The sequence below is a fragment of the Berghia stephanieae genome, chromosome 1 (genome assembly GCF_034508935.2).
Source record: "Berghia stephanieae isolate SIO BIC M18660-M18661 chromosome 1, UCSD_Bste_1.3, whole genome shotgun sequence".
Taxonomy (NCBI): Eukaryota; Metazoa; Mollusca; class Gastropoda; order Nudibranchia; family Aeolidiidae; genus Berghia; species Berghia stephanieae.
The window spans coordinates 5,157,975-5,170,686 of NC_088360.1; the positions used below are offsets into that span (position 1 = coordinate 5,157,975).

The 12,712-nt window shown below is 33.4% G+C and overlaps 1 protein-coding gene across 3 annotated transcripts; it reads left to right on the forward strand.

The window, feature by feature from the left end:
- Window positions 1-851: 851 nt before the first annotated feature.
- Window positions 852-11,491, forward strand: LOC144966430 (guanine nucleotide-binding protein subunit gamma-1-like). Of its 3 annotated transcripts, none has more exons than XR_013644218.1 (4): window positions 852-969; window positions 5,136-5,179; window positions 6,309-9,684; window positions 10,545-11,491. XR_013644218.1 is itself a non-coding variant. In XM_078902899.1 (4 exons), the coding sequence occupies exon 4, from the start codon at window positions 10,553-10,555 to the stop codon at window positions 10,763-10,765; it is 213 nt and encodes a 70-aa protein (XP_078759025.1). In that variant the 5' UTR covers window positions 852-969; window positions 5,136-5,179; window positions 9,660-9,684; window positions 10,545-10,552; the 3' UTR covers window positions 10,766-11,491. The 3 variants fall into 3 exon arrangements, 2 of the variants coding, with proteins under 2 accessions (XP_078759025.1, XP_078759036.1); XM_078902899.1 differs by having other exon boundaries at window positions 9,660-9,684; XM_078902910.1 differs by lacking the exons at window positions 852-969; window positions 5,136-5,179 and having other exon boundaries at window positions 9,183-9,684.
- Window positions 11,492-12,712: the final 1,221 nt, after the last annotated feature.

Here is a 12,712-nt window from a genome sequence, read left to right on the forward strand (position 1 = left end):
TTTCGTAAACAGGTGCATGCGTAAGCTACTCAGAATAAAATGGATGGATAGAATAAAAAATGAAGAAGTATGGAAAAGAACACAGCAGAAACCAGTGGGAGAGGATATAGGAAGAAGACGATGGAGGTGGATTGGACACACGCTTAGAAAGAATGACTCAACTATAACAAAGAAAGTATTGGACTGGAACCCTCAGGGCAGAAGATCAAGGGGAAGGCCACGAGGAACATGGAGAAGAATTAAAGAAGCTGATATACAGAGAAGTGGTAAGACCTGGAATGAGATAAAAAAGTTGGCTCAGGATAGAGAAGGATGGAAACTGTTTGTCTGTGGCCTATACCCTGACCCAGGGTGAAAAAGGCAATGATGATGATGACGGTTGACACTCAAACTGCTAACAAAAAAATGTAACGGGACTACTACTACTACTACTACTACTACTACTACTACTACTAGTGCTACTACTACTACTACTACTACTACTACTACTACTACTACTACTACTACCACCGCCACAACAACGGCAACAACAACAATAGCTACTACTACTACTACTACTACTACTACTACTACTACTACTACTACTACTACTAATACAGGGCTACTGCTACTACTACTACTGCGACTACTACTACTACTACTACTACTACTACTACTACTACTACTACTACTACTACTACTACTACTCCTACTATTATTATTTATAACAATAATAATAATAATAATAATAATAATAATAATAATAATAATAATAATAATAATAATAATAATAATAATAATAATAATGAAGAGCAAGGTACACAAAGTACACGTCGATGAAGAGGCGTTTGAGCAAGTGAAGGATTGCTAGCCTGAAACTCAGTCGTGTAAATAGCTGTTGTCAGACCGAGGCTCATTACCATAATTATTCTAGTCTACTTCTGTGTCTCGTCGTCTTCCTACTTTGTTGATTTTCATCTTATTGGAGACGTAAGTTGTTTTTATCAAATATACCGATAATTGCTCTTTACTGGTCACGTCTTATTTAACGAAGGTTTGCTTTTTAAAATAATTTGGATATTTGAGTCCAGTCAGTTTGTATTTCTTCATTTAACACATCTACAATCTTACACTCCGGATCTCATTTTCATTCTCTCCCCGTGCTGGACAGTAAAAGTACAGCAGACACAAATGATTGATTTGTTTCTGTTTCCTTCCATTTTATACTTTGTGTTCTTCTCAGTATGATTTATTGACATTTAGATATACATTTTATATTCTCCCCGACCTTTTTTCTTAAGACAGCTAGAATTAGGTTGCGGGTTTCGCATGAGTCAGTAATTTAATATATGAATTTATGAGAGTAGGATGAGTATGAGAGGAAACGGGGAGAGGTCCCTAGATCTGATCAAGAAGCCACAGCTACCCTTTCATCACTGATCACAATTCACTCCACTATCATAATCATTGACCTATGACTATGAGATTAACTATGACTGATGACTATTTAGTCAACTGAATAATGAAACTAATAGTCAACTATTTTAGAAGTCCAATAATAATAGGCAATTATATGCCTTGCATAGGCACTTTGATAACTCCAGTCCAGTGGCCGCCGATAGGCTCACTGTAAGGTGAAACTCGTTTTTTGGAACTTTATTTTTGACCCTTTACTGTTTTGGTCACCATGGCGTTATTTGTGAATCTATGTGACTAACTTTGGTATCATTATAAAGGGCACAAAACAAGCTTTCTAACGGTGTATTTCATTCTTAATTCCTGATTGTATTTCTCAGAAAGCTTATGTAATAAAAATTTATAAATTTTTGAATTATAAGAACTTTTTAAATTATGGATACATTTTAATTATACTTCATACATCGATAGACAATTAATTGAAGAATATCTCTGCCAAATTTCATCAAAATTGATACACTCGCTCATTATTTTATTTTTTCCGCCATCAACCCCACTTTTTGGGACAAAAACCTCATATTTTTTTCCCTTTTCATTTATCCTTAACTTTTTCCATACTTTCCATCCATAAAAATGATTTATATGAAAATAAAGCTTATTTTCTGACCATTAAAATGATACCTAACACTTGTCATTTATCTTTTAATTGAAACAAAATTACTGAAAACAATAAGTGGGCCATGTTGACTGTAAAACTCAAAATTTCCCAATCGCCGCGAGATGCTGGTTTTGAGGCAGCAGTGAGATCACAGATTCTCTCTGTAAAATTGACAAAAAATTTCAATAGAAAAATATAAATAACTCTGGAACCGTAGGTCGTAGAGAAACAAATAAGGTATCAAATTTTTTGTTTTTTTCAAGTCCCATCCACCTGAGTCAAATCAAGATATTTTGAGTTTGAAAATTTTATCAAAGTGCCTACCTTGCAGAATGTGGCCTCTGTTCTCCCATTCACATTCGTGTGACTGCATGATGTTCCGCTAAGCTAAAAGACTAAGAGACTAAGAATAAGAAGAGCTGCAGAACCACCATGACTTGGTTACGTTTAATTAAGACCTTTGCCATTGATAAAGATGAATCTTGGGTTTATTTACATAATCACAACAAAAAAGGCTTTTGAATACTCTAATCCTTTGGTACAATTCCCATAGAAAATAGTCTTGATCACTGATAGTGATAGAAGATGAAAGAGAATTAGAATGTGTTACCCCATCTTATGGGGGACGAAGTGGCAGAGTGGTTAAGGCATTGCACTGTGATCCGGAAAGTCCCGGGTTCGAGCCCTGATTCGGGCACTTTCGTTTTTTTCCTTGAGCAAGATTATTAACCCCCAATTTGCTCACTTGGACAACATATAGGGATTCCTGTTGACATCAAACATCCTGTTTGATGGATTATCTGCTATATTCCTTCATGGAATGCCTAGGCAATGGTATCTACATGGTGCTGTTGCGAAAGGGCATAAATTAATTATTTTTACCCCATCTTTTAACTTCATAATCATACTCATAATCTTACGGAATTGTCACTGTTTCCATATCTCAAAAAGAAGCCAAATGAAACAAGGACACATAAATTCTGTTTGATAGCAATCCACTACACATACACTTAATCAATGTTGCATACCTTGTCAAAAGCAATCCAACGATTGCATCATTACCTATGTTCTCATTAATCATTTGTTGCTCGCCAAGAATGGTAAATGCCTGCCTAAAGTGTATCATGTTACCATAGGGGATGGATGGTGATAGACTCAATGCCATCGTTAATTAACCAGCTATATCCGTCCGATCATGCTTTAAGAGCAGGTTATTAATCCTATTTTTTTGATATTGGTAAAAATCTACTGGTTAATTCAATTGCATTCTATTGGGGTTTTTTCCCACCCATCTCTCTCTCTCTCCCTCTCTCTCTCTCTCTCTCTCTCTCTCTCTCTCTCTCTCTCTCTCTCTCTCTCTCTCTCTCTCTCTCTCTCTCTCTCTCTCTCTCTCTCTCTCTCTCATGAATGTTTTGAAAGAGAACAGGTCTGTATTGGTAGCATTTTTTTATGTGTTTCTAGGTAAAATACTTGTCTTTGCCCACCAAATGAAACATACCAACACACAAAACTATATAAACGTTTATAATTTGATTTATTTTTATGTGAGAACCAATCCCCCAGCTCGGGTCCAAAATTGATAACAAAGATCTAAGTGAAGTCAACTTCATTTCTTCCATAATACAATGATTAATAAATGTGTTAATAAAAAGGAGAAGAGAGTGGACAGAGTTAATGCAGTTCTTGGATATATCATTTTTAATCAGTGTTCAGTTTCAATGCATTAAAAAAATTATGTTTACTGTCATGCTTTATCTTTTGGAGAAATTTTTTTTAAAAATGAGAGTAACGTATGTTGTGGATCTTATCTTTCTCTACAGTCACATAGAAAATATATTAAAATAATAAATAACAAAATAAACTGTAAGTTATAACGAATGACAATAAAAATTTGCATACAAAATTTGACAGAACAACAATCTGCATATACCCACTTCATAGTTTCAAGTTTTAAATGGCGTCATAAATCTTAAGGATCGAAGAAAATTGAATTAAGATTTATATGGCAGTTGTAAAATCGTCCTAAATCGCAAAAACTTGCATCAAAAGGTTAACAATGTTAATGAACTAGCTAATTTTCAGAACAGAAAATAGTCTGGTTTGATTCTGGTTTTCCCTGTAAACAGCACAGCACACAGAGTTACTCTTTCTTTTATTATATTAGAGTAGATGCTTGAAAATGTGGTAGACTGTTTTTGACTTTGATTTCATTCCCTCAATTATATAGGAATATTTACACCTAGATAATGTGGCTAATCTTTGAATCTTAAGAGTTATGATATGTGGGACTTTGTGGATGGCAGTTGTCTTTGAATGGGTAGATCCCTGGTTTGAGTCCAGCTCTGGGTGACATAATGTTCAGTCCTTAGGAATATGTCTCTTTACCAAATTCTCTCACTGCATTCAGATGATAAACACGGTTGCCAATTTTCTGCATATTTACGGAATTCAGTATGTTATATTATATATCCTCAGTGTATTTTCCAATCACCTGCTAAATAGGAGAAAAAAAGTAACTACATAATGTCTTTTTACTGGAGTTGAGCACTCAGAAAGGTGTTGGTCTATGTGTTTGTGTAAAAGTTCAATAAATGTTTGCCTCCTGAATTGGCAACCCTGGTTAAATGAGTACTGGGCCATTAAGAGCATTGTCTGTCTTCAAAGAGATTGGAATAATGTCCTACATGTGTGTTGTCATGTCCTTTTCTACGTTTTAAGCAGTGTTGTTGTTGTCCCCTTGTATTTGTAAAGCACTTTGAGTTGGAGCTGACTTATAGTGGATGTAAAAGCTTGGAAGTTTTTTTGTTTATTTTTTTTTGGGGGGGGGGGGGGGTTTGTTTTTTTTTTTTTATTTTTTTTTTTTAATGGCTACTTTTTTATTTAACTTTATTACAAAGACTTCCATAACTTTTAATGCATCAGGACTGAAACAATGATAATTTTTTACTATTAAGATAAAAAAAAAGTGAACCAAAAATTATTTTTCAGGAGTATGTATAATCATCCTGTTTAATTGGCGTCATGTAGCTCTTGTATCACAGTTATCGTATGTGTGATTAGTAGCGGTTTTTACTTTTCACAGGTTTCACACACTTGCTAATACACAAGTGCAAAAGACTGCAAAAGGTAAATTTTATGTCACTAGTACTTGATTGCAATCTGTGTCATGTATGTTGTGTAGATAGAAACTTGTAGTTTACCAAGCCATGTTGTTCTTTTGTCTTTTTCTATCTTTCTTTTTTTTTTTTTCTTTTTTTTTTTTTTTTGTACGCTTGATGAATTTATTGCAAAAATATCATAATATAACTTGATTCCAAAATTATTGTATTTTGAATCAAGCTATTATTTTTGGAGGAAGCTAACCTACAATCAATAACTGATTGTCTCATCAGGCTCTGTGATAAATGGCCAAAAGTATCTCAAATTTAATCAATATCAGTTTTGAAAAGATCATTTTGCAATAAAATCTCTAATTGAACCTTTCAATTTAGATATAATTTAGAGCATGAATTTTCTTTTAAATCTTGTCGTAACACAACTATATATTTTCATTTCAATGTTGTTGTTGGTTTATTTGTTTTTTATTCTTTTTTTTTTTTTTTTTGGTTCATTAGTTTTTGTTTTGTTGTTATGCACTCATCCTGATCATTTGTGGTTAACCATACTAGTTTCTCTCCTTTCGAAAGATGTTTGGTTTAATATGTACACATAAGCATGAGTTGAAAGTATCATCAATGTAATGAATTTGAAATAGTGTGGTCACTGCAGTTCAGCATGCTTTTAATGTACACAGTCCACCCTTTTTGTTTGAAGGAATGCCATGTCTTACTCGTCTTTCACCTTGTTTTTAAAAAAATATTTTGGGGGTTCAACTATCTCTAGTTTGATTGAAACACTGTAGTTTTCATTTATTCACTTGCTTCACATTGTACCATTTGGAGAGATTTTCTGTTGTATAAAGAAGAACGCTTTTATTGCTCCCAAATTTAAGTACAGACATATCTATACATACGTGTCATGTAATCCACTTTAAACTTAACGAAAGAGGAATGACAGTGTTTTGAATTTCATGTTTGGATTATTTGTCAAGTCAAAATGTCAATGACAAGAGATGATTAAATTGATTGATAGTTGAACACCCAAAGGATCATGAGTTTCACCATCTTTTGTTCTCGTTTCATATCACCTTCTCTAGCAAGTTATGTTTTTAATTTTCATTCCACCCACCCTCTTTTTCAACTTGAAAATAATGTAGAATGACTGGAAACACTAACATACGAGAGGCGGAGGCTCTGAAAAAAGCAAAAGAGGAGGTGCTTTCTCTGCAAATTCAAGCCAACTTGAAACGAATGAAGACTTCTCAGTCTATCAAGGACCTAATTGCCTACTGCAACCAAAACATGCGAGCTGACCGTCTGATATTTCCAGATAAAGACAATCACTTTAGACCAAAGAAACTATGCACCATTTTGTAATGTTTAACAGTGTCGAGGACTGAAGAAAAGTGATGTGATAACTGCTTTTTGTGTTAATTTTCAGAATTTTTCTGTTATGTAAAAAAAAAAAACAATTGAATTTTAATGAAGTTGTTTTTGGAATAAAAGGCATGCAATTATAAACTTGTGAATTAAAGCTCTGTGGAGAATGGATTTATTTTTTTAATAATCAAATTTGCATCGGGTTTGTCTTGTTTGGTTTTTCTTTTAAAGGGTTATTATAGTTATAAACTTTTGGTTTTTGCATGGTAGACTTTATGTAATTATTTGCTTTGTTATGTTGTTAGTTTATCGCATGTTGTGAACTGTTTATGAGTTTATTTTGTTTTTTTTATTTGTTAAAATTACGTTTTTTGTTAAGTGCAATTTCTTATTTGTTTTAGTTATTTCCTGAAATGAAAAACCTTTATATGTAATGATTCAAGGGTGAGTTTTAATATTTTGAGATAATTTCCTCTCATCTTTTTAAAACATGTTTTTTTTTAAAATCTAATTTTTTTGGGAGTGTGTGTCCTGTGTGTCGTGTGTTTAACGGTGTTTTATTTATTTATTTATTTATTTATTTATTTAAATAGATTTTCTTTTAGGCACTGCCATGCATCTTATTATCTCTTTTCTTATATTTTCTTTAACGAATCAATCTATTTTATTGCTTTCATTAAATTGTTTAATTAAGACTAGTGTCATGCTTTAATGTACAATTCAATAGGCTATTGTTAAGGTTTGTGAGCTGTTACATAGTTTTGATCTTCAAGAGGAATACTGGCTTTAAAATGATGAAAATGGTAACACTTTTTTTTTCAACACAACAAAAAGGTGCTTTCTAGAACGGTTTTTATTTTTCAACCTAGCTCTTTGATTTGGACAGTGTTGTATGATAGATTTCATCCCCTCCATTTTGGCCATGAAAAGTTTTTAAAGTATCAATTTTTAATTTTCAAATCAATTCTATGCAGAAAGCTACACCAGTGTCAATTCTCTACATGATCTGACACCCGTCTCGCACAAACCTTTCTGAGTTTTAGCACTACAACATGCAGTTTGGAATAAATTGTCATTCATATACCTCTGGTATATTCCAACTGTTAAAATATTGTGTAATTTTCTTTAGTGAGAGCCAAAAAGTCAGTGATAGAAACAATCCATTTATGTATAATGAGTTTTGTTATTTTAACTTTTGTGGTTATTCCCGGTTCTTGTTTGTTTTCGCTTTAGATTTGCTTTGATCATTTTTAAATTTAATTTTTTAATTTTTAATTTTGTTTGTTAGTTTGTTTTTTTTGGGGGGTTTTTTATTATTCTCTTGAGAGACCCATGTAAATTTTTGCAACTCTTTGTTGTCATTCTTGTGTCAAAACATCCTATGTAAACTATGATGTACAGTTGGCAAGTCCCATTTAACTTTTGACTTCAAGTTACTTTTGTCTATGATAGCTCTCTTATTCCAGATTTCATATGATTATGCTTTATATTACATTTGTATTTACGCATGTCTTTGACTATATTCATCCATGATGGGCAGAGAGGCCACTTGCTATGTTTTCGGTCCCCTATATATCTGTTTTCTATTTCCATCTGTCTTTGTCTTTGTTCTGGATTCTTAGCTAGGAAGGAGACAGTCTAATATATTGGACCATTTTAATGTTTCTTATAAATCATCTCTCTGTTGTGCACTTATATAGTCAATAGTTTTGAATATATATTGCTTTGTAAACATTTGAGAGTATCCATGGAATTTTCTGTTCTCTATTTGAACCAGTCCCCTTTGTTTCACGATTTCTTTGGTGCTTTAATTTCAAATCTACAACTTTCCTCCATCGTCTTTCTTTTTACTGGCGCTGAAATGAACTAATACTTTCCTGAGCGCCATAAAACCCCTTTAAAAATACAACGAACACAAAAAAATTTAATCCCCTCTGAAATAATGTGAATCTGCTCCAATGCAATTTGACAACTGAAATAAAACAATATATTTGAGCACATTTTGTATATATTGCTCAATATAAAAAGCTCATAGTTTGTCATTTTTGAATATTTATTCCATTAAAAGATTTTTTTCAGCAATATTTATACATATATAATGATGTTGATGGTGTGTGTGTTGGGTGTGCCTATCTGTGTATGTTTCTTTGTAGATTTTTTATTTGTTTCCATCTTTATAACAAGTTAGAATTTTTTTATTAAAAAACAAAAACAAATTAATTTTGGCCTCACAGAGTAGTTGATATATTTTAACCTGCAGTTTTCATAATTGCTTTTATCATAAGATAAAACAGTACTATAGTATGTCTTGAAATTATCATTTTATGAAAGTTATAATTTAATTTTACTGTCTAAAGAGTGCTGTAGTGTTTTACTAACAATGTTAGATTAGTTTCTACATTGATGAAATTTTAATAATTCCAGTTGTCGCATTCATGGTTTTATCATAATATTTTTATCTTTTTATTTTCTTTCTGTTTTTCTATTTCTTTTTTTGAAATATAATGCTCTCTCCTGAATTTTGTATAAGATTGGTTACTTGATCTTTAATGACAGTAGCTGAATTGGGTGGAGCTGGTTGTTGTGAGAGTGAGAGGGGGGGGGGGTGAAGAATGGTAGATGGGTGAGAGAGAGGGAGGGGAGGGAGGGAGAGAGAGAGAGAGAGAGAGCATCATCAATAGAGCCTATGATAAAATGCTAGTGTAAAGGGTGGGAGAAGATTGAGAGAGAAAAGAGAGAGAGAGAGAGTGAGAGGAGCAAGCATCATTGACGTGACATTATTGATTTTTTTTTTTATGTATGCATGTGTGTATGTGTGTGCTGACATGGGTGTGGGCCTCTGACATTATTTCTGTTGTCATGGAAATATCAATAGGAATGTCGTTGTTGCAGTAGTTTGAATTATCATCTTCCATTGATTTAGGTGTTGTCTCCAATTATTGCTTATCGGCAGTTTGGATTCTCTCGGTGAGCTGTCTTTTGTGCAACCCGAGCTTTGTCATTTAAATTTGTTGAATTTAGTTGTTCTATTCTTGAAAGGAAAAGAATATATATTTGATGCATACAGAACTTTTATTAATCAAAGTATATATAACCTGTTGTTATTATTGTCTTCTTCTTATTCACAGTTTTGGTTGACATCAGCCTACTAAGGTAAGAGTCAGTTGTTTTTGTTTTCCCTTGTATTTTAAAAAATTTAGTTTCTGTATTATTATTATTATTATTATTATTATTATTATTATTATTATTATTATTATTATTTATTTATTTATTTATTTATTTTAAAAGATATTTTATTATAATGATTAATGTCATTATTTTTGTTGTTGATGTTATAATTATTATTGTCATTGTTGTTATTTGTTATATAATATTTTTTTTTTTTGGGGGGGGGGGGGGCGGTCTTTTTGTTGTTGGATTTCACCATTACTGGTAAAACAGTTGATTAAGCTCTGTATTTTACTGAAGATAGTTTTGATTTTGTTTTATGAGTTCTATTTCAAGTATACAGTCGCCTACTTCCCTTTCAGCATTCTTAACATTTTTTGTTATGCCTTGAGGTCTAGGATGAATTCCACAAGTTAAGAATTAAGAACAATAAGGGAGTAAAAATGAAAGAGATAGTGTCTCAGGCTATCTTCTTCAAGTAGATTTTATGGATCTAAGTTCCAAGGCATGTGGGCATTACAAATTACAGGTTTTCTATTTCTATGCTAGCCTACATAACTGCCATATTTCATGCCCACAGGTTGAGGTTTCATTCTTCATAATGAAGGATATCATATGATCCCTAGCTATTGCTCTAAAAATGTGGGTTTACGCAGTAAAAATGAGGGTCAAAGTAGTAAAACTGAGGTTCAAAGGCAATCGTTCAAATTTTTCCTCTTTTGTTTTTTTTTTCTTCAATTTTTGTTATCATCAGCACTGATTATTGTTAGTTTGTTTGAGAAAATTGACATGCACAATTAATATTGTTTCCCTTTTTTTTTTTTTTTCCCCTCTCCTCTTTCCAGCTACCAACATGAACAAATTTCAAGAAGGTCTCCAGCAGCAGCGCCGCCTCATTGAACAGCTAAGGTGTGAGGCACAAATCACCCGATTCCGCGTGTCTCAATGCATTGATGATCTCTACAAATACTGCGAATCACACTTGGAGGAGGATTATCTCATCCGAGGCTTCAGCAAACCCAGTGAAAACCCATTCAAAGAGAAGGGCGGCTGCTCCATATTGTAGACCTATGTGATAACGTCAGCAATGCATTCTTTCTCTCTGTCTTACTTTCTTTTTTTTTAATCATCCTGTCAGCTTATCACCATGTCAATATATTTTTTACAGATGTAATCAAACATTCTTAATGTTGTCATCTCTCGGAGCAGGATGTTAGGTTTTATTTTACATAATTTTTTTTTTTTTTTAATTATAGCTTTATATTTTCATATATAAATATATAAAGGAATCCATAGGTGGGGGGGGGGGGGGGGGGGGTTATGATGCATTTTGCATTGTCTTCTTTCAAGGGTGTTAAAACAGTCTACTTCCAGGTTTTCTGATAGATGTTTGACAAAATTATTTCTGTGCGATAGGTTATTGAATGCTCTCTTTTAAAATGGGTATTTTTTTCATGATAATTTTCTTAAAATTTAGTTTAACCATGATGATATTTATTTATGGTAACTTTTTTATTTTTCCTTAAAATTGTGATTATGCCTGTATGGTTTTCAAGCCTTGCAATTGTTTTTCATTTTCAGATGGAAGCAATGCTAGTGTAATGATGCCTCTTTGTGTTTTTATTTAATTGTTGTCAAGTGTGATGGTGTGAATGGAGTGAGTTGTGTGTGTGTTGTTTGAATGGGAATAAAGTGCACGTAATTAATAATATTATGATAACATACAGGCTTTCACAGCATGCCATTGTGACCATAATAATAATAAAGGCACTCGTTTAGTATTGAAAATGTCTGATGTTGTTGTATCTCTCATTTGACACTATATGTTGACGTGCGGTGTGTGGAATTCACCTCAGAGTGGGAACTTGAGAACTGTATACCCACAATCTTGCTATCTCTTCTTTCCCTCTATAATGTGTCGTTGTTCTTGAGTCTCATTTACATTGGTAACTATTTTGAGTCTCTCCCTCTTGGTGAAATCCTGTGCTTTTGTCTGATTAAAAGTCCTTATCTTTAGATGACCTCTATAAACTGTTTGAACTACAGCTTGTAATTATGTAAATTTGTTATCTTGGGTATTTATGAGCGCATCTTAACTTGATCTGTATTTGGCTGGGTGGGATTTTCTGGCCTCCTACGTTGGGCGACCGAAGTCATTTGCTGTCTTATATCTCCTATATTTGTTTTCCCTTGCCATGTTACTCTGTGAATCCTTAACTGGGACATGGGTGAGGTTCCTGACCTCCCATAGTGGGCAGGGAGGTACCTACATACTGTGTCTTCTATCCCCTATATCTGTTTTCCCTTGCCATGTTACTCTGTGAATCCTTAACTGGGACATGGGTGAGGTTCCTGACCTCCCATAGTGGGCAGGGAGTACCTACTTACTGTGTCTTCTATCCCCTATATCTGTTTTCCCTTGCCATGTTACTCTGTGAATCCTTAACTGGGACATGGGTGAGGTTCGCGACCTCCCATAGTGGGCAGGGAGGTACCTACATACTGTGTCTTCTATCCCCTATATCTGTTTTCCAACATGCTTTCTTTCTTTGTCTTGGCATGGGATTACTTGGTTTTGTCCTGGCCCTCGCTGATATTTATTTTCCTTGTAAATCATCTCCCTTTTATGCACTGTATTATGTTTTGTTTACGTATCATATATATGATTTGTAAACATTTGAGTGTATTCCTCTAAGTGGGGACCTGTGCTTGTGTCTGGATGAGACATTTAGTGATCTCGTACACCCTTGGAATTGGAATACGTCAGTTACCTATTTGAACAAATTCCCCTTTGTCTTGCTTATTCTTGGGTGCTTTAATTGTAATTCTAGAACTTTTAACCATCCCATTTTCTTCCTTTTTACCGGCGCTGCTATGACCTAAATGTGTTGCAAGCGCCGTAAAACCCTTAAAAACAAAAACAAAACCTTAGCTGGGAGGGAGACTGTCAAATGTACTTTAGTAAAAAAAATAAATGTTGTGATGAGGATTATAGTTTTTTTTCCACTGTAAA

What these genes read in the sequence shown, in the direction of transcription:
- LOC144966430 (XM_078902899.1), top strand. Translation starts at nt 10,553, where the DNA reads ATGAACAAATTTCAAGAAGGTCTCCAGCAGCAGCGCCGCCTCATTGAA.